Here is a 20,278-nt window from a genome sequence, read left to right as displayed (position 1 = left end):
CGCCAGACACTTCTGCCATGTTGCCTCATTGCCTCTGCCATGTTGCATTTTGGCTTGTGCTCGCTAGGCCTCCTTTAGGCCTGCCGCGCACTTTCACTCAATTCATGTAGCCTAATACTACTGCTAGGCTTGTTCTTATACTATTTTGGGCTTCCTTGGGTTGTTTTATTCCTTTGGGTATCCTTGGCTTGCTTCATTCCTTTGGGTATCCTCAGCCCATTCTAATCCTTCCTCTCATGAGCTTTTGCTAAATCTTTCGGGTTTTCACGGCCCAATTACCATATCCTTTACTTTTGGGGTTTATTGGCCTTTCTACCAACCCCATTTACTAATTCTCTCATTTAGGCTCCTTTGGCACATTTTTGCTTGCTTTTCATTTCTCATAATTCTCATGGGTTCACTACTTCTTACTTTGGGCTCCCTTGGACCCGCTTGCTTTCTTTGGGGCCTTTTTATTATCCTACAGGCCCATGGACCATTATTCCTGCTATTCGGGATTAATGGTTTTCTTCTCACTTTGCTAATTCTTCTTCCTCATTGTCTCCCATATTGTTGGGCTTTTTCTTGTTATTGGACCTTCTTGCCAAAGTGGGCATCAACACATGTAATAGTTGTTACATAGGAATAACCATTCTTTAAATTGTATTCCTCTTTAAAATGATTGTAATAAGCTACAATTTAATACAAAATGTCCTCATGTATCATTATTTACAAGCTTTCCATATGTAAACAGAATAGCGAACATATGAATAGAGTTATTCTATTACAAGATGTAATATTTCCAATAATAAAAGATTATTATTCTTAATATAATTTTTATTTTATACACCAAACGTGCTCTAAGTCGTGACTATTTGATGATGTTTATTCTTAATTAATAATGCCATAGTAACTTCACGTTCTCATTAAAATTACGGTACAAATACAAATTTTTTGAGTGGTAGCATGGTTTAATCATAGCATTATTTAATTTGGATGAATTATGTTATTATTAATATATAGCTAGAATTTTTTATTTTTTATTTTTTGGAGAAACATAGCAAGAGTTTTTTTTTTTTTTTTTTTTGAGGTAAAACATAGCAAGAGTTAACAATGTGGATAATATATCAAAATCAATTCCTTCTTGACTGTAAAGGAATTCGTAAGGCTCAATAAACATAGTATATATGCTTAAAACAAGCTTAAGACATAGGCATAAGGAAAGAGCAACAAATTTATGGAACTTTGAGTTTTAGTTAGCTCAATTGGTAAAATCTTTGTGAGTTTCAATTAACTCAACTGATAAAATCTCTGATGGTTGAATAAGAGATTTGAAGTTCAATTATCGCCTACACCAAATATCAATTGGTATTTTAGTCTGATGATAGAAAACTATCATTAAGAGTAGACGCTATAAGTTGAAACTCTCTCACCAAAAAAAAAAAAAAAATCATCATAAGTAGACGTTATATGTTAAAACTCTCTCATAGTTTTTTTTTTTTAAAATTATGGAAATTGGTATGGGTCTTTTATCTTAATGTAATCATTGTAATGGCCTACCAATTCTATGAAACTTTGGCATGCGTCTTATGTTGAAATGTAATATTCTACTTATTTAGAAAACTTGAGGAGACAAATTTGACTTTGAAAGCTTGAACCAGCTAGAATTTTCTTTTTGAAAACGAACCAGCTAGAATTTAATTATACTCACAATTATTTTTAGAATTATTCGAAGGTACCACTTGCTTAAACGCACAAACATGCATATCCGAATTTTTTGGTTAAGATGAGACTAAGACACATATAATGGATGGATGAGATGGAAGTAGGTATAATTTATATAAAGAATTGTTATTTTTTAAAATGATGGAGTACTTTATTATAAGAGAAACCAACTCATGTTGTGACCGTAAATTTGTGATTTACTAAATTGGTCAAGAAGTGGGGTATGAGAGATATATATGAGTTTGAACTTTGGAAGGTCACGTCTACAGAATCTCATTCACTAAAAAGGAAATCGATATAATAGACTAGTGCTAGCTAAGCCAAAATTCTATCTAAATTTAACCAAGAAGGCATATTCCAAAGTTTCAAAAGTATTGTGCCAAGCCATCAATATTTAGCGTTGTTTATAACTTGTTGGATCAACCACTCCAACGACGCCACGTATTTGGTGTTCCAATCCAACACCGTGGTGAATTCTAAAAGAACCCCCACACGTTACCTTAGCATTCTCATAATAATAAGTGGCGACGCGAAGCATTCTCGTTTTGTTGTTAAGAATATTTTTGTTTAAATCACGCTTTAAGAAAAGTCTCTCTCTTTCGTTCCTTTTCCTCAGCAATCTGCAAACCCTCCAAGGTAGTTTTTTAATCTCCATTTTCTTTCCTTAAATTCCTCAACTTTCCAACCTATAATTCGTTGTTGTTTTCTTCAACCATAGGATTCAATGTTGTTAGTAAGATTTAGAATAAACAACGAAACTTTTGTGGATTTGTTCGAGAGATCTGATTTTTTATTTGTCGGATGTGTCTGTTGTTCTGTTTTTTATTCTGTTAAGGTTTTTTTTTTTGGATGCTTGTTCTGTGATTAGCGTCTTACGTTTGAAATGTTTTTTTTTTTTTTGGGTGGTTGTACCTCGTAAATGTCGTTAGGGATTTGAATCTCCAATTTCGGATTTTTAAGGTTGTTATAAGGTTGTTTTGTTGGTTTAATTGTACTTGGAAACTTTTTAGGTAAAGAAAAAAAAAAATCATATGTAATATTCTGTGCGTACTAGAAAAGCTTGATTTTTTTATTTTTTATTTGGTTTAATACGAGATCTGCTTATGCAATTTCAAAGCTGGTTCTAAGACCCGAAATTTACATATAGGTTTTGTTTTTAGGGATTGCCTTAATGTATTAGAGCTGTGTGAAGACTGAGTTTTGGGTTTTATTTATTTATTTATGTGTGTGATTTATTTGGTTTGTTGTGATTCCAAACTTGATTTTGCATCTGTTGGGTTCAACTTTTCTTTTTACAAACTTTGTTCATGATTTTTTTTTTCCTTAAAATAAAATTTTGGAATTGTTGACCTAGTAAAATTAGTGATGTTTGCATAATTAGTAAGTAATTTACATTCCTAGTGTGCTTGACTCCAGATTATCATGCTCCATCCATTCTTATGGAAGAAGGAAGTGCCATAGCCAATTAAGGAGCTTGAAAATTAAATTCTAATATATAAATATAGCTGTTTACTAATTATAAAAGCAGATAAATATGTCACCTTTAATCCCTAGCTTTGTCTTCGCCAACCCAGATCCTTTTTTTTTTTTGTTTTGATTAATATCTTTTGGTTTTCAGGGGGTGGACTTCTATTAGAGAAGCTTTGCTCCGTGTTAAAAACATTTTTTTTTTGGTTTCAATTTGGGATTACTTGCTTATATTGTCCTTTGTTTTGACCTTAAACTGCAGATTTGACAACTTGATCTTCATGAATTCAAGACTTACTGAGACATCCGTGGTTTCCTGTAAATCGGGAAACAACAACAACAACCTCTTCTTCTGGATTCTTTTTTGCTTACTGCCAAAATTCTTGGGTACTCCTTTTGCATACGGAAACTTCTTGTTACTTAAGGCTATTGACAGGAGTCCTTCTGCAGTGAGGGTCTTGTAGACTTTTGGGGATAACGACCTGTAGTAGGCTAGTAGCGATCAATTTGGTTATCTGCAGGTCACATTACTTCTTCACATCTGGTAAAATGGTTTCATCACAGTTACCTGGTTTGGCCAACAACCGCATTTGCAAACCATTACTTATACCTGTGAACCCCATGGATGCTGCTGATATGGATCATGTTGAGCTGGATTTCGCTGACGTGTTTGGTCCTCTACCTGTTCAGACCCCAATAGAAGTGAATTATGGTGATTTTGGTAACCCTATTTCTGTAGAAGATGTGAGTGAGCTAATTTATGATGATCCAGCTGTCATTTACAGCCGATCACACTCTCTGGTTGGTCCTTCTTCATGTGTAGGTCAATCATTGAAGCTCAGCATGCTCACTATACATGAGACAGACGATTTGGTGGAACTAGTTGACTCTGTGAATGGGGACACTATCAAAGAACTTCAGGAACCCTCCACCAATGACACCGTAATCGAGACACCTCTTAAAGATCTCGATGGAAATTGTATGAAGGTTGAGAGTGTAGGCATCGAAGATTTTGAGATTTTGAAGTTTGTTGGGCAGGGTGCATTTGCAAAAGTATATCAGGTGAGGAAAAAGGGTACGACAGAAATATATGCAATGAAGGTCATGCGTAAGGACAAGATTATGGAGAATAATCATGCAGAATACATGAAAGCTGAGAGGGATATTTTGACAAATGTAGATCACCCCTTCATTGTCCAGCTCAGATATTCCTTCCAAGTAATGTCCACCTTACCTTAAATTTCTGAAGTTTTATAGTTCCATATGCCTTGATTTTTCTTCTATTGTAGCTTTTTATCTGAGCATTCCATTGTATCTTTAACATGAATTGTGTCTACAAAAACATGTACTAGAGAAATTTGAATCTAAATCTACTTAGCTGGTCAATTCTTCAAGATATGAGTATTTACTCAAGTTATATTTCCATGCAGACCAAATATAGACTATATCTTGTGCTTGATTTTGTGAATGGGGGTCACCTTTTCTTTCAGCTCTACCACCATGGCCTTTTCAGGTACCGTTGATTTCAGTACTATAGACAATTCCAGAGTGTTTAATTGGGGTTAATTAGTATTGAAGATTATCTTATTTTATTTTTCAGGGAGGATCTTGCTCGTATATATGCTGCTGAGATTGTATCTGCAGTTGCTCACCTTCATACAAATGGCATAATGCATAGGGATCTTAAACCTGAAAATATCCTACTGGATGAAGATGGCCATGTACTAATCTCTCTCTCTCTCTACTGTTGCATGCTTGTGTGTTCACATGTGTGCTTTTGTGTGTTTGAGCATGCTGTCCATGCTTCAATGAAGAAAAATATCTGACAGTTACCCTTTCATTTATCAGGCTATGTTGACTGATTTTGGCATGGCAAAGAAATTTGACGAAAATACAAGATCTAATTCCATGTGTGGAACTTTAGAATACATGTCGCCTGAAATTATTCTTGGAAAGGGACATGATAAGGCTGCAGACTGGTGGAGTGTGGGAATCTTATTATTTGAGATGCTAACTGGCAAGGTTAGTGTTTCACTAGTGTTTATTTGTTGTGGTTGTGATTTTTATTTTGCTTCATTTATTGTTCATTGGATGATGGATCCTTTTAGATAGTCTTTATTAGTAGAGATGTCCAATAGTACTTTTCACTCTTGAGATTTGTGTGTGTTGAAATTGAAGATTAGTGTGCGTGCAATTCAAATTCCAGGAATAATTATGTCTAGTAAAGCTTGTTACAAAGTTACATGGATGTTTTGTAAAATCAACATTTCATGCAGTGATTCTTTTTTCTCGTTGGGCTTATGAAAGATATTTGGCTCTTTGTGACTAAAAAGGATACAATAGTTAAAGGTCTCATATAGTTGGGTGGTATTTTTTGCCCCTCCCTGCATGCACCCATGGTTGTTGTGGGGAAGGGGTTCTTAGTGTTGTGCTAATATGCTGGAACACTTCCACCATGTTCTTGTGGGAACTTTCCTATTTTAGATAATCTTTTCATGCTGTTTTCTTTCATTTAGTACACTAGTACTATCTATCTTGTCTATTTCATAGGCTATATACTGTTCCATGAGAATGCTTATCATTTTTGGTAGCTTCTTCCAATACTCTCTTTACACATTAGTATGTTATATGTGCATCAGATTGTATACATGTGTGGGATTATGATCCAACATGTCTCAGTACGGTGAAGACTGCAACTTAAATATGGATTTTATAACATGGACAATAACGGTGGTTGGTTGTACAAAACTGTTAATAATTTCTTTTTTGGTTATGCTTTCTGCTTGTACAGCCTCCTTTTACTGGGAACAGAGAGAAAATCCAGCAAAAGATAGTGAAGGAAAAGATCAAGTTGCCAGCATTTTTGTCTAGTGAAGCACATTCTCTGTTGAGAGGGGTAATTATTCTTGCCCTTGACATAAGCTCTCTTATCTAATCAGCACAGCTTCTTAATTGAGAATTTCTATGCTTCCCTTAACCTTTTTTCTTCGTTTTCTCCTTATCATGGCCAAAGAGTGGGTGGATGGTGAATTCCTGGGTTAAATACCCCCCTGGTGTGTGTGCAACTTATCACTATACCTTCCCCGCCTGCCCCCCCTATCCATGCTAATTAATGAATATTTGCAAGTGTACATCCCAATGTTGTCTTTGACAGCCTTGTTACTTTATACATAGAGAAGTAAAGAAAACTTGTCTATTATTTCAACCAGTATCAAGAATACAACTAAGTTCTCTTAGTTCTGAACAAGGTCGATCTTCTTGTAAATGTGTGCTTCATTGCATAGTATAATTTTATATTTAAAGTTGTTTGTTAATTTTTTCTCTTGCAGCTTCTACAAAAAGAAGCAAGCAAGCGCCTAGGGAGTGGACCTACAGGCAGTGAGGAAATTACGCACCACAAGTGGTTCAAGCCAATTAATTGGAAGAAATTGGAGGCCCGACAAATCCAGCCGAGTTTTCGGCCTGAAGTTGCTGGGAAACAGTGTGTAGCTAACTTTGAGAAGCGATGGACTGACATGCCGGTTGTGGTTTCTCCAGCTGCCAGTCCGAATGCTAGTGGAAACGTCTTCATGGGCTTTAGTTATGTGAAGCCTGCAGCCTCTTTTCTTCAGAAGGAGAGCTTCTGAAGAGCCCCAGATACCCCTAGATAGCAAGTTCTATGGGAAATACTTCCTTATGCTTTTCAAAAGATGTTTGTTCTGCGAGGAATCCGTACCATTTGCTCTTTTGTATTGTGAACATGTAACTTTATGTTTATCGTCTTTCAGCTGACATTTTACAAAATACATTAATGCAAAATAATTAGTTTTATTTTCTTTGGTTCATTACTACCATGGCAACGGCAGTCGTTTTAACTGCATGACATGCTAAGATTAACCCACTTATGTTAACTACAAATCGTAAGGTTTTTTTCCAAGTTACTCCTTGTTCTTCATTTCCTCGTTATTTACTATGTATGAGACGCATGTTATCTCAACCTCCAATCGAGTCCTATCCTTAAACTGAGACCAGAGAAGAGAAATCATTGTAATAAATATTCCTGGATAACATTAAAATGGCTACGTGGCTAAACACAAGCCTGTGCTGACGCTACTATTGGATCTCTCAAGAAACGCATTGGTAAGGTCCTTTTTGGCACGCAAACATGGCTTCTCTACTTTGTCCTACTCCATGTACACTTAAAAATAATTCTAGGATTGCCTCTGCTTGCTTCTCACCTTTGAAGCTGGCTTCTAGAACTAATCTCTGTATCTTCACTAGCCGTTTCAAAAGGAACGCAACAAGGTGTAGTGCATTTTTTGGGAACGTCCAAGAAGTTCTGGTAGAGAACAACCTTCATCTAGATCAATTTCCTGTTTTCCAATATGGGTTTTTGCAATATCAGAGAGCTACTGAGGAATTATCAGAGATGCAGAAGTGGGGGTTCCTGGTATTTGCTGGGGTGACGTGGGTTTATTTAACTGCAAGGCCTGGTGTTCTTGTGGGTGCCATTGATGCTTATCTTCTGGCCCCTCTGCAACTGGGTTTGGATAGTTTGAGTGGAAAGAGGAACTTGAAGACTTCAGATTTTGTGATAGGAAAAAAACTGGGAGAAGGGAGTTTTGGTGTTGTTTATTCTGGTGCTGTTGTTCCAAAAAACGTAGCTGCAGAAAGGAAGGTGCAGAAGAGAGGAAGAAAAAATGACTTGGAGTTGGATGAGAGGGTCAAGGAGAAGGTCATTCTCAAAAAGGTATGTATGTTATGGCTCATGGTTTTATATTTGGGTCGATTGTTTATAATTGTGTTCTATTTGTCTTCAGTCCTTTCCAGATTCTCTGAGGTGGGCAGTGTGGATTAAGTTTTGCTTGGTAAAATCTAGGATGCATAGATACTTCATTTGGGGTGTCGTATCTATGTCCTATACTCCTATTTGCCATATCATATTATAATTTTTCAAAAATTGCTTGTGTTGTTATATCATAACCGTACTTGTGTTCATGTCCATGCATCCTAGAGTAAAATGAAGGTCATTTGGATTTTTTAGGTGTAATATCATGAATTAAAAGCATCGAACTTTTTGCATTTCAGTTGATAGTGTGGTTCTGTGAAGTTGTGTTCTGATTGGTAAGGCAAATATCTTCAAAGTCTAAAATTTGTATCAGCTTCTTAGAAATAGAATTTTCTTACTGTTTTCTTGTCCATGTTAATGATTTCTCATAATCCATATTTTATAATCTTTGCCTGATATATAAATGATAAACTTTTGGTTTTTTTTATTGATGGCAATGTGCAGATAAAGGTTGGAATCCAAGGGGCTGAAGAATGTGGCGATTTTGAGGTGTGGTTTAACTACAGACTGTCCAGAGCAGCTCCTGAAACATGCGCTGAGTTCCTTGGAAGTTTCGTTGCCGACAAAACAAATTCACAATTCAAGAAGGGTGGAAAATGGCTTGTTTGGAAATTTGAGGTGCGGTTTTATAGCACAGATGCATTACCTGACAATTGGGACACACTGAATACTTTAAGTTTGTGATACTGAATGCATGCATGATAAATATAATTGAGATATCTTCTTTATTTTTGCTTGTTGGTTTATTTATGTTGGCCTTTGTGGGATTACTTGATCAAATATTTCTTTGTATCACATGCATGCAGATTTGTCTACAGTTCTAAATTCTTCTAAGGATGCACAGCTATCCCCCATACTAATTTAGGGATATCCATGTGACAGGGAGATCGAGATCTTGCTGATTACATGAGGGATCGCAGCTTCCCTTTAAACTTAGAGTCTCTCATGTTTGGACGTGTCTTGCAAGGAGTGAATTCTGTTGAACGTGATGCATTGATCATCAAGCAGATAATGCGCCAAATTGTTACCTCACTGAAGAAAATCCACGATACTGGCATTGTTCATCGCGATGTAAAGCCTGCCAACTTAGTGGTGACAAAAAAGGGACAGATCAAGCTCATAGATTTTGGGGCGGCCACAGACCTTCGTATTGGCAAGAACTATGTACCCAATCGTAGCCTGCTGGATCCTGATTATTGTCCCCCTGAACTGTATGTACTCCCAGAGGAAACACCAAGTCCTCCTCCGGAGCCAATTGCTGCACTTCTTTCTCCAATTCTTTGGCAGGTTACATATTTTCCGCCTTTTCTTTTTGGTGTGTGTATCTGTAGAGGAACGTGTCAAATTTTTTGTTGCTTTCAAGGAGGTATATGGAAATAGAGCTTACGAAAAATTAAGAGAAAAAAGGTAAATGGAAATAGCAAAATAAGTAATGACAACTGGACCTGCTATTGAGTTACATATGTTTTTTTTATCTAATTCATGGAATTTATTTGCACTTACTGGGAGTTGGAAAATAATTTGATTTGTCAATAGGCCTTATGAACTTGCTTTGACACTGCAGAGCATGTGAATGCCTGGATTTCCTTCTGCCAAATATGTTACAGTAATATTTTCCTTGAAGTGCTAAGTGGTGTTTGCAAATATTGTTGCAGCTGAACAGTCCTGATCTGTTTGATATGTATTCTGCTGGAATTGTACTCTTGCAAATGTCAATACCTGCCTTAAGGTCTACATCGGGCTTAAAGAATTTCAATGCAGAAATAAAAACAAATGGATATGACTTGAATAAATGGAGGGACTACACGCGGTTGAGGGCTGACTTTGCAATTCTTGATCTTGACTCGGGTAGAGGGTGGGATCTGGCCACAAGGCTTATATCAGAGAGAGGTTTTCTCAGAAGAGGGCGTATGTCTGCTGCTGCTGCTCTAAGGCATCCTTATTTTTTGTTGGGTGGTGACCAGGCAGCTGCTGTTCTTTCAAAATTAAGCTTTACAAGGAAGTGAGCTACTTGGAGATGTGATTAAATTTTTTTCCCTCATATTCTTTCATCTTCTGCAATTTCTGGTTGAATATTTTTAAATATGATAGGGACAATGCATGAACTCCCCTTATTTGATTGCAAGAAAAACTTTGGGGGACCTCCCGAAACCTATGACTTTTATGAGTAAGGGCTACTACTTGAGCTGAATATTTGCCTCGTAGGCCACTTGTGCACTAAAAAAATTGTGCAAACCTGTGTACAACACTCATTTGCAAGTGCAGAACCCTAAGTGTTATTCATAGTTTCCAAGAGACATATCAAATGTAGTTGTATCTGTATAGTTGTGTGCCTGTGTCTAGATTTCTGGGAGTCTTTGTGTCTGATACCTTTGTCTCAAAACACAACTTGTATCTGTATCCACAAACTGTGGTAAAAAAGATAAAATCATGACCAGAAAAATGAGTTCAAATTGTATTTTGATTACTACTCCTTTTGTTTGAGGGAGGGTGAATGATTCCTAATTGATTTAGGAATCCTGTTTTCGTTAAGTATCCTATAACTCTCAATTGATTTATTGTTTACTTTTCCTGCCATACCTTTCTAGCTGTTCCAAACATAATTTTCTTGTTTCAGTTCATGACAGGAGCTGTAAGAAGATTTTTCCTAAATATTTGAAATATGGAATAAAAATATTGCATTCTATTTAATGCAGTGGCAGAAGTATCGAAGAGGCTCTATGAATGCTTCCCGGCCAATTTACGAACTTGCCATTTTTGCATATGGTGACTGAGGTACTTGAATATGCATTGCATGCTAAAGGGATCCTTATATTTTATTTGGCCCTTTGGTGTGATTGTAAGTTTGCAACTAGTCACAGTAATTCAGATTTTTTTTGTTAAGTCCACAAAATTTCTCTCTCTTTTTTTTTTTTCCTCCAGAGATCAAAATGTTCATTCTCAATTGTCAAATAACTCGCTCTACAAATTTCATTAGCTCCATCAATGCTGAGGATATTTCTGACTGAAGGAGGATTCAAATGGTGTGCTGAGGCCATGACCATATCATTTGACCAGATTTGGCAATAAGATTTATACCAATATCATCTTTGTATTTCTGGGAATTTCTGTAGCATACATGTAGTAGCTGAACAAACATCAGCTCTTTGTTTGGTGATATTTCGTTTTTTTTCTTAAAACATTAATTGCCACTGTTGTTAAATCTGGTCTTGAATTAAAGATATATTTTTCTTCAAAAACACTCTCTTGTTAACTCCTTATTTAGTAGTAACAATTGTAGACAAGAAGGCTTCGGTTCCTTGACTTCACATGATTATGAAGGGCTTACATTATGTTGATCTACAAATGGAAAGTCAGCTGAGTCTATGACAACTTAGAAATTATATGACAGTTCAAAATTTAATATAAACTTCAGTTATAGATCATATTTAATGAATTAGGGGCCACTAATAATCGAATATCTATTTCCCTTTTCCTTAAACTGAAATTACTCATCAAACGAAATATAAGTCCGATATATTACTTGTGTGGCAAGTAAGTGTATCCAGTGGCCAAACTCCAAAGCAATTTTGTAGAGCTTCGCTGTATCGTGAGCCACCAATACGAAAATCCAAAAATTGATGTATGTTGCTGAGAGTTGAGAAGATGGCTCTCATGACCACATCAGCTAATAAATAATTCCGAAAACAGGTTCATAGCCTTATAATAATCTTGATGTATAGGATCTTTGGTAGTTAAGGCAAGAAAGCAAATCTATTCAGACCCATTTTGAACTCTTAGCCAGCATCTTGAGGCCACCTGCCACCCTCAAGGAAGTCCTTTGAGATTATTTGGCGTGTATGAGATGGGATGACTACACATGTCTGGGATTATATTCAGGTGCTCAAAGAACTCTAGAAACCCATGTTAGCCAAAAAAGAAGAAAACATACTTTGTTAACAACTCAATTTGGATAGCTAACAATCTTCACTAGTGCGCAAAAGAGAGAGGTTCCCATCAAGGAATTTTGATGGTTAAATATTTAAAACTTATGACATAATTGGAATGAACTTCACAATACATAACTTTTATGATGCTAAGAATATGGTATACAATTTCATATTATTAAGCCATGTTCAGTCATTCAGACTATCTAGTATGAATAGTTAAGGGAGAAAGGATAGTAATTCTGATAGCTTGTAGTCTGAGATGGCACGACTGGTGGCAGAGCCATAGTAATGCGATAACTATGCTGCAGACAATGCCATTGATTTAACAGAAAATGAAGAATGACGCAAGCAATTCTTATTCTTATATATTTTTTCTCCCTATTTGTACAACGTTTTCAAAATTCAAGTCCATATTCATGTCGTTGCGTTTACATACTGATTGATATCACTGTAATCAATCTGTTTTCTTTTCCCACCATATTTGGGCCTTTTCTTTTTCATGTTTAAATTTACAGATCATCATGGTAGACGGATGTCTCCAATGCATGCTTCTTCTTGCAACCCCAACGGCATTTCCAAGAACACAGTGAGTTGAACTTCGAAAGTCTTACAGACTGAACGGATATGATCTTTGATGTTGAAGGATATTTTGATAGGACAATTGCATACCCATCATCCATGTAGTCTGTCCCTTCAGGGAAAAGCTGCCACAAAAGACTCCCAGCCCCACTCCCTCCATTCTTTGTAGAGTTCAAGATGGTCTGATACACTGTGCTGAGAAGGGTGTTCCGAAATGACACATTGTAGCCAGGGTCCTTTGTAGATACACCAAATTCAGCAAACACAACAGGCATCCCGAGATATTTCTCAGCATCTTCTATGTGGGCTTCCATCCATGACTTTGTGAATTGCAGATGGGCATCAGTTATTGTTTGTGACACCCTTCATCAATAATGTATTACTCAATCAGAAGTTATCATAAACATGTCTATAATAAGGGGGAAAGGTTGATCAATGAATGTAAATTAGCTGCAAAGCAAATGATGATGTATAGGGACACACATCAGGTATCTTCATTAAATTTCATGTCCACATGACTATGCATGTACCTGATGACAGACTGTGTATAGGCATATAACGGGAGAATCAAATGTTTATCAATCATGGTTGCAAGTCTTTATTTTTGAAGGGAGAATTTTTGATGGGTGAGTACTCACCATGAGTCTGCATAAATGTGAACAGAAGCGAAATCAACACCAAGAACCTGATGGTTCCTGACAAAGTCAGTTCCGACTTCTTGAGCATATGTATTTGGGTTGAACTGAACTCTGTTAGGTGTTGAAGGACCATAAAATCCTTCCAATCCAATCTCCACCAAGTGTTTTGGATCAATGCTTTTCACATAGACCGCCATTTCTCCTATCCATTCCTAGAAAACAATGAAATTCAATCACTTTAAGAGGGAATGAAGAGAATCATTCTTTTCCAATCAAAAAAAAAAAAAGAAAAGAGAATCATTCTTTAAAGGGTGCCAAGAATACAATACCAAGTTGTAAAACAAACCTGAAGTTTGTTACCAGAGGGATCTGAGGTGCATCGAGGCTCATTCATCAATTCCCAAGCAAAAATTGTGGGGTCATCCTTGTAAGTTATACTTGTGAGTGTATTGACTCTATTAAGTACTGTCTGCATTGTCAAATCATTAATAAAGGGGAAAAAAATTGAATTTGAAATGTGAAAGAGATTAATGTGTAATCCCCAAGGATGAAGACTTCATGTGGCAGATTTTATTGGCAACACATTTATCTCATGCTCATTTTTCAAGTTTGATATCCAAGTTCAACAAAGATAAGAAGGTTATCATAGTAGAAGAACTAGCCTTAACATGCGCCTTGTAGTAGCCCCTGAGTGTTGGATCAGAAAAGAAGTCATCGTCCGAAGTTAAATTCAGGCCAGCAGCTTTTCCCCATTTTACATATTGTGCTTTGCCACCGTATGCATCCCAGTTGTTAGTTAGTGACATTATGAGCCTGATCTTGTATTTCTTTGCTTCACTCACCACAAAATCCAAGGCCTGTAACCCAAGACAGGGAATCACAGTACATGTCACTTCAACACTAATATCACATAATCAATGAAGCAAGAAGGCCTAAATGAGTTCGGCACCAACTTTAAGGAAATAAAATTTTTGTTTAATTTTCAAAGGACAAGCAGACACAGCTGCTTGTTGCTGCACCTTCACATGCTCTATTTTTTTACAATAAAAAGACCATTAGGAGCCACTTTCCACTGAGGCTGCTGCAGAATAAGACCAAAACCATCTAAACACAAATGTTACTCAATGCTAATGGAGATTCTAAAAAGTTGATGTTGTTATGCAAAAAGAACTAAACTTCAAAAGCATGAGATCACAGAAACAATTGAGACTTTAAAGTACCTTGAAAACTTCTTCGTCGTAAACTGATGGAGATTTCTGAAGAGCTCGCCATTGTCCATCATTAAATGCCCAAGTCCTGCAAACTGTTAGACCCGCTGAAGATGCTTGCTTGAACAGGTCTGAGACCTTTCCTCTTGTGGATTGATCCGCCGCAAATACCATCAACCAGTAAGTGTTAAATCCATTTACATAGAAAGGTTGGTCATTAACAACAAATTGGTTCCCTTTCTTCTGCACCATTAGCCATGGATCATCTTCCATGGCTCCCAGCTCATCAGTCCTCCTAAACAAATTAGTTAAAACATTCGATGAACTCCTTTTCATCAATAATTAATTAATAAATAAAATATTAAATTTAAAATCCATTATCAAACATAAATACACATGCATGCAAAAAAGATGTGTATAATTAATGCACCAATATGTTTCATGTGTCCTTGTTATCACACGCAAGTTAACTATAAAAAAAGGATTCATGGGTTTAAATCTCCTAGTCAGCATCTTGAGCACCCCCATGTAATTTCATGGTGTGTGTGAAAAAGAACTACACACATCTAGAGGAATAATTAGGTGCTTGATGAACCAAGACACTCACTATAGCAAAAAAAAAAAAAAAGGTTGTGTTGGGTATATACCCATGAGTTCTGCTAGAGTACGCTAATTCATTTTCATCTTCCTCCACCATGGTTTCCAATTGCTCATCTCCGCTGGAATCAGCCACCGTGGAACTTGAAACTTGAATAAGAATCATAAAAATGGTCACCAAAGAAAAAAATTTTAGCCCAAAATTTCTCATCTGGGTATCCATGGTTTTGATTAAAAAAGCCACATTATGCACATTTCATGGACCACACATTTATAAGCATCAATGTCTAAGGTGTCTTCTTTGTAAGCCACTTTATTACGAAAGTGAAGTAGTCAAGAAGGGATAAAGTTCCTAGCTTTGAAGCCAAGAAAATTTGCTTCCTTTGATCCAACCATTATGTTCTCTTCACTTTCAGCAATGGCCTACGGACATACAAATTGAAGGGTAGGAGTAAAGTTGCAAATACATCACTCCTAAGGTACGTTCCAGTGGGTCCTAGGAAAAAACCAGAATCCGTAAGAACATGGCATTGGAATAGACATGCCCGAGTATTTTAGCAAACAAAACAAAACAAACATTGCCAATGCTAGCAATTTTCATATCCTGGGTGTGTGTGTTTTTTGGGACTATCTGTTACTATCTATTTTAGTTCACATTTCTCATCATAGCATAGGACTCTCGTGGTTTAACTGTAGTATCTTTTGTAATGGTTGTATATAAACCAATGTCCCACAACATGTGAGATCTATAGGTGTGTGTGGTTGCCACCTGTGAGAGTGAGACATCGGTTACATGCAGATATTGCAGATGTATAAGATAAGTCTGTATATACAGGGAAAGAAAGATAGAGATTGTTTACCTGAGAGACCCGAATAAAGCGAAACAACTAAAGAAATGTCGGTGGTCACTCTGCGCAGGTGACCAGTGTGTTTTAAGTTTCATGTATGGAAGGGTATTTTATAGATCAATTTTGCATTTTGTTTCAAAACTAGTACGAGGATTCAATCCACTTATGCATAAGGGATTTGTGAGAAATGAGAATAGAAGATTTTTCTATCTATCATTGACAAGTAATATTATTTATTGATATATATATATATATATATATATATATACTAGGTTGGGTTTTTGAGAATTGCAATTGGTGGGTTTGTGGGTTGTTGGAGGTGGTAGAGGCCGTAAATGGGAGGAGAAAGGTTTCAATGTTTCAGGCTACATGAAAGAGGAGATGAAAAAAAAAATTGAAAGAGATGGAGGAGAGAGACGTGTTACCGTTTTGATCTGCACAGAACATGGGCTCCATTGCTTTGTCAAAATTTTGAGTTAAGCTCACCCAGATTTGAAACCAAACAAAAATAAGATAGAGTTAAGGAAAAAGTAGAGATAGAGATATTAGTTATGAAAACTGAGTTTGAATGATGAGAAATTAGAAATAAGAAATGAGAATAGGGATGGCAATTAATGATGAGAAATTAGAGATAAGAAATGAGAATACGGATGGCAATTTTTCCACTACCAGCTTAACCTTCCCCTCCCTGTCTTGTCCCGGGTGAGTTTTCCCTACCTCGTAAAGGTGGTGGGGTGGGAATGAGATAAGATTTTAGTCCCGCATCACAGAGTAGGGCGAGGGTAGGTTTAGATTTTTTAGACCTATCCTGTTCTGTCCCTTCCCATCTTTGTCCTGTCCTGTGTTGTTAAAGATTATAATTGTAAATTTTTCATACTCTAAAACCTTACTAATTTTTTTTAGAAACCAGTAAGAACATTTATTAATGCAAATCAAACTAAAAAATATCCTCCAAATCACATGGTAGTTTTTCTAACCACACATCAGTACTATTTAAACATACATATTAATATTAGTTTATTTTATTCTACTTAATATGGTTCTTTACCTTTATTTTGTTATGTGTTATACTATGAGTTTTTTTTTTTTTTTTTTTTTTTTTAAATTTTATGATTTTCTTGTTAAACACTTGGATATATTATTCAATTTTTTCTAAAATTTGATTTGATTTGATGAGATAAATTTAGTTGTAATTTCAAGTATAATTTTTATTAATGAAATAGATTTCATTAAAAAAATTATACTAATTGTAGGACAAATTAATTAAAAAAAATAGAGTTTTACTGGGTGAGATGGGGTTTCGCGGGACCCTAAGAGGTGGGGATGGGGTAAGAAAATTTTTCCCGTCATGTAGGGCGGAGCAAGGATGGAACAAGACAAAATCTTGTGGGGCGGGGGCGAAAACCCCACCCTTTGGACCCGCCCCGCCTTATTGCCATCCCTAAATGAGAATTGACTTTTGAGTTAAGAGTAAACCAAATAGCCGTCATTGAAGGTGATTCTACACAGGTAATCCAAGCAGTACAAGGTGGGAAACCATGCCAATCCTTCTATGGCCATATTGTGGATGACATACTCCCTTATCTAGTCAACTACAGAGTTTTACTTTTTGCCATGTGAAATGAAACAGTAATAGAGTGGCCAATGCTTTGGCTAAAAAATCTGGGGTTGGGTTAGGCTTTCAGGTGTGGGTTGAAGACTTACCAGGAGATATCCTCCCTCTTGCTAAGTTGCCATGTCGGATGTTCATTAAGTTTTTAATTGTGTTCAATAAAAGCCCAGTCTAGTGTTCCAGTCTGGTTTCTCAAAAAATAAAAAAAAAAATAAAAAATAAAAACTTGATTGTGAATTGTAATATTGAAATAAAACTTAAAATCTATTTTAGAAAATATTTTACTTATACAATTATATTTTCTCAAAAAAATATTTTTTAAAGTTGAGTGAGAGATAAGTTATTTTTGGATGATTTTTTATTTTCATAATTGTTATGTATATGAAAAGTTTATTTATTTCAGAATATATTAATTTTAAAAATTATTACATCTACTAAAAAATAGTTATTACAACCCTTTTGAAAATGTATTAATTATTCCTCATTTTAATTTTTTTAAAAAGAATTATTCCTCATTTTGAAGAATAGCTATTCATAAGAAATGATTATTCTCTGTAATAAAAATATAACTAAACTATTAAATAGCCAAATCATAAAAATAACTATTACATATAGTGTTTATTACAGTCTACCAAAAATGCCTTTAATCATTTACCAAGTATGGCAAATACCCAGCAGAAGAGGTTTTCAAGAGAACTACGCCTTTTGTAGTTTGTTTTTTTTGGGTTGCTTTTGTTTCTATCATTTGGGCAGGGCTACAGTTTGAGATCAAACTCAGCAGAAAATTAATTGGTTTACTGGTCAAGTAAGCATGCATATTTTGGTAATTTGGATCAATGCCCTGTGCAATTTATATTTTTAATTAGCATTTCTCTTCCTTACCCATTTTAAATAATTTCCATTATGTCGGACTCTGAAACCTTGAATTTGTACAAGTATTTGTCTTTTTATTTTGTTTTAATAGGGTTTAGAACATGAATCTTCGTTAGAACCCCAACAAAGATTTCATCTTCTTCTTTTTTTTTGGGTGAACAAGAAATTATATTGAGAGAAAGAAACAAACTACAAGACCTTACTCACTATCACAAAAAAAAAAAAAAAAACTACAAGGCCTTACTGGACTCCTTCAAATTAAATGGTTGTGCACTGTAACAAGAAGCTAAAAAAAATAAATAAATAATAATTAAACTTCTCACTCTTCTCTCATTAAAATATTTTCTCTTTTCTTTCTTACTCTCTCTCTCTCTCTCCAGCTTCTCTTCTCTTCTTTCTTCTTTTTTCCTTCTCATTTTTTTTTCTCTCTAGCCATCTAGCGCCTCCCTCATCTCCTCTCTGCTTTGTTGGCCAGCTCGCCTACCACCGAGATCCCATCTCCCTAAGCCTCATCGCCGATCTGTTCTATTGGATCTTGATCTGACGGACTGAAGAAGAAAAAAGAACCCATGGTAGCTTGATTTTTGGGTTTGTCTTTGGTTTGTGCTGGGTTTGTCTCTAGTTTGTGTTGGGTTTTCGCTGACCCAACTCGTCGACCCACGTCGAGACTATCTTCCTCACCAAAGCCTAGCTTTGTGATTGGTGATTTTTTAATTTGTTTGTGATTGGTGATTTTTTATTTTGTTTGTAATTGGTGATTTTGTTTGGACTGAGTTGAGGAAAAAGATTGAGGAATTGGGTTGGTGTTTTTTGTTTTTTTGTGTTTTTTTTTTTTCTTTTCTGCTATGGACCGGTGGTAGTAGTGGTGGTGGTTGTGGTTATGACTGATAGTGGAGGTAGTGGTGGTTGTGGTTATGACTGATAGTGGAGGTGCTTGTGGTTGGTTTTTGCTGTAGATGTTTTTATTATTATTATTCTAATAAATTATTTGTATTATTTTAATTAAATAGTTAAAAATATAGATCTATTGATGTTGAATGTGAAAATTTAAAATAGATAAAATGACTTTTATAAGTACCAAATATCTAAATTTTGCTCAAGAGTAAGATGTTGCATTGCACAGCCTAGGCGCCTACTTTACAAAACACTTACCAGAAACAGTGAACATATTCCACAAAGCAGAGCACAAGGACCTGAGTTTGACTCCAATGCACTCATTGACAGGAGCGAAAGAAATGGCCCTTAAAGAAAACGTCTTGAAGAATTTGATTTTGTTTTTTATGGGGACGCTTTTTATCCTTCATTTAGTGGATGCCACGTACTTGTAGCCGTACTTATGCAAATTGTCCTGTTTAGTGAAAATAAAATGGCTAGGGTCTTTTTTCTTCTTCGTCACGGTCTAGACATGCGTCTTGCTATTACTGGACAGCTTCTGGTAGGCTTTTGTTGGAATACTTTCATAAAAATTATATTTTGATTAATCTTTTAAGTTAAGAAAAAAACATGACTTCTCATCGAAGGCATAAGCACAACAGTTTGATGCTATTAAATTCAAAGTTAAATTTAGTAAAAATATGTTTTTAATTAATATCATAACCTGCCTATGAAGAGTTGGCTCAAGTCAATAAGTGCAGTGCATTAGTGACTTTAAAAGCCATATGTGACGCATCAATTTTTAATTTAAACTTTTTTTTTTTTTTTGAGAAGCAAAAACTTCTCAAATTTATAGATTTATTAGTTTCATAAATTTATGTAATTTCAAAATAATAGTTAAAGCATTATGAATTAGTAAAGTGGGATATTTTCATTTCATGATGTATTTGTCTTTGTTATTTTGTTCAATTTGTGGGACATTTGACCACCGCCAGTTTTAGGCGAGATGGTACCCGGTTTGTAAAGAAACCTTTCACTCGGAGGGTTCAAGCCCCTGCATTTACCTAGCAAAAAAAAAAAAAAAAAAATTTGTGGGACATTTGACTTTGTTATTTTAAGCAT

The 20,278-nt window shown here is 35.6% G+C and overlaps 3 protein-coding genes across 13 annotated transcripts; 2 read left to right on the top strand and 1 right to left on the bottom strand.

The window, feature by feature from the left end:
• The first annotated feature begins 2,160 nt into the window (after positions 1-2,160).
• On the top strand, positions 2,161-6,986 carry LOC115953018 (serine/threonine-protein kinase AtPK1/AtPK6-like). Its single transcript, XM_031070432.1, has 7 exons — positions 2,161-2,340; positions 3,434-4,389; positions 4,602-4,684; positions 4,772-4,892; positions 5,020-5,193; positions 5,963-6,067; positions 6,501-6,986. The coding sequence occupies exons 2-7, from the start codon at positions 3,721-3,723 to the stop codon at positions 6,795-6,797; spliced, it is 1,449 nt and encodes a 482-aa protein (XP_030926292.1). The 5' UTR covers positions 2,161-2,340; positions 3,434-3,720; the 3' UTR covers positions 6,798-6,986.
• A 167-nt stretch (positions 6,987-7,153) lies between these two features.
• Positions 7,154-11,224, top strand: LOC115953017 (serine/threonine-protein kinase STN8, chloroplastic). 6 transcript variants are annotated; one of them, XR_004083618.1, is made up of 6 exons: positions 7,154-7,900; positions 8,444-8,617; positions 8,882-9,286; positions 9,655-9,998; positions 10,696-10,774; positions 10,922-11,224. XR_004083618.1 is itself a non-coding variant. In XM_031070430.1 (5 exons), the coding sequence occupies exons 1-5, from the start codon at positions 7,316-7,318 to the stop codon at positions 10,721-10,723; spliced, it is 1,539 nt and encodes a 512-aa protein (XP_030926290.1). In that variant the 5' UTR covers positions 7,155-7,315; the 3' UTR covers positions 10,724-11,224. The 6 variants fall into 6 exon arrangements, 2 of the variants coding, with proteins under 2 accessions (XP_030926290.1, XP_030926291.1); XR_004083617.1 differs by having other exon boundaries at positions 7,155-7,900; positions 9,655-10,001; positions 10,977-11,224; XR_004083616.1 differs by having other exon boundaries at positions 7,155-7,900; positions 9,655-10,001.
• A 917-nt stretch (positions 11,225-12,141) lies between these two features.
• LOC115953019 (mannan endo-1,4-beta-mannosidase 6) lies at positions 12,142-16,502 on the bottom strand. Of its 6 annotated transcripts, none has more exons than XM_031070435.1 (7): positions 16,224-16,502; positions 15,001-15,100; positions 14,366-14,648; positions 13,808-14,002; positions 13,492-13,614; positions 13,146-13,357; positions 12,142-12,870 (listed from the first exon to the last, which is right to left on the bottom strand). In XM_031070435.1, the coding sequence occupies exons 1-7, from the start codon at positions 16,252-16,254 to the stop codon at positions 12,438-12,440; spliced, it is 1,377 nt and encodes a 458-aa protein (XP_030926295.1). In that variant the 5' UTR covers positions 16,255-16,502; the 3' UTR covers positions 12,142-12,437. The 6 variants fall into 6 exon arrangements, with proteins under 6 accessions (XP_030926295.1, XP_030926297.1, XP_030926294.1 ...); XM_031070437.1 differs by lacking the exon at positions 16,224-16,502 and adding an exon at positions 15,811-15,899; XM_031070434.1 differs by lacking the exon at positions 16,224-16,502 and adding an exon at positions 15,811-15,888 and having other exon boundaries at positions 15,001-15,446.
• Positions 16,503-20,278: the final 3,776 nt, after the last annotated feature.

Source organism: Quercus lobata, chromosome 7, assembly GCF_001633185.2.
Source record: "Quercus lobata isolate SW786 chromosome 7, ValleyOak3.0 Primary Assembly, whole genome shotgun sequence".
Taxonomy (NCBI): Eukaryota; Viridiplantae; Streptophyta; class Magnoliopsida; order Fagales; family Fagaceae; genus Quercus; species Quercus lobata.
Note: the sequence above shows the minus strand (reverse complement) of the source record. Positions and strands in the feature narration are given on the sequence as shown.

Coding starts and splice junctions, on each gene's coding strand:
- LOC115953018 (XM_031070432.1), top strand. CDS start 3,721: ATGGTTTCATCACAGTTACCTGGTTTGGCCAACAACCGCATTTGCAAA. Junction 5,194..5,962: donor TTGAGATGCTAACTGGCAAG/GTTAGTGTTTCA, acceptor CTGCTTGTACAG/CCTCCTTTTACTGGGAACAG. Junction 6,068..6,500: donor CACATTCTCTGTTGAGAGGG/GTAATTATTCTT, acceptor TTTCTCTTGCAG/CTTCTACAAAAAGAAGCAAG.
- LOC115953019 (XM_031070434.1), bottom strand. CDS start 15,173: ATGGATACCCAGATGAGAAATTTTGGGCTAAAATTTTTTTCTTTGGTG. Junction 14,003..14,365: donor ACGACGAAGAAGTTTTCAAG/GTACTTTAAAGT, acceptor CTTGGGTTACAG/GCCTTGGATTTTGTGGTGAG. Junction 13,358..13,491: donor CCTCTGGTAACAAACTTCAG/GTTTGTTTTACA, acceptor ATTGTTTTCTAG/GAATGGATAGGAGAAATGGC.
- LOC115953017 (XM_031070430.1), top strand. CDS start 7,316: ATGGCTTCTCTACTTTGTCCTACTCCATGTACACTTAAAAATAATTCT. Junction 7,901..8,443: donor AGAAGGTCATTCTCAAAAAG/GTATGTATGTTA, acceptor GGCAATGTGCAG/ATAAAGGTTGGAATCCAAGG. Junction 10,002..10,695: donor AAATTAAGCTTTACAAGGAA/GTGAGCTACTTG, acceptor TATTTAATGCAG/TGGCAGAAGTATCGAAGAGG.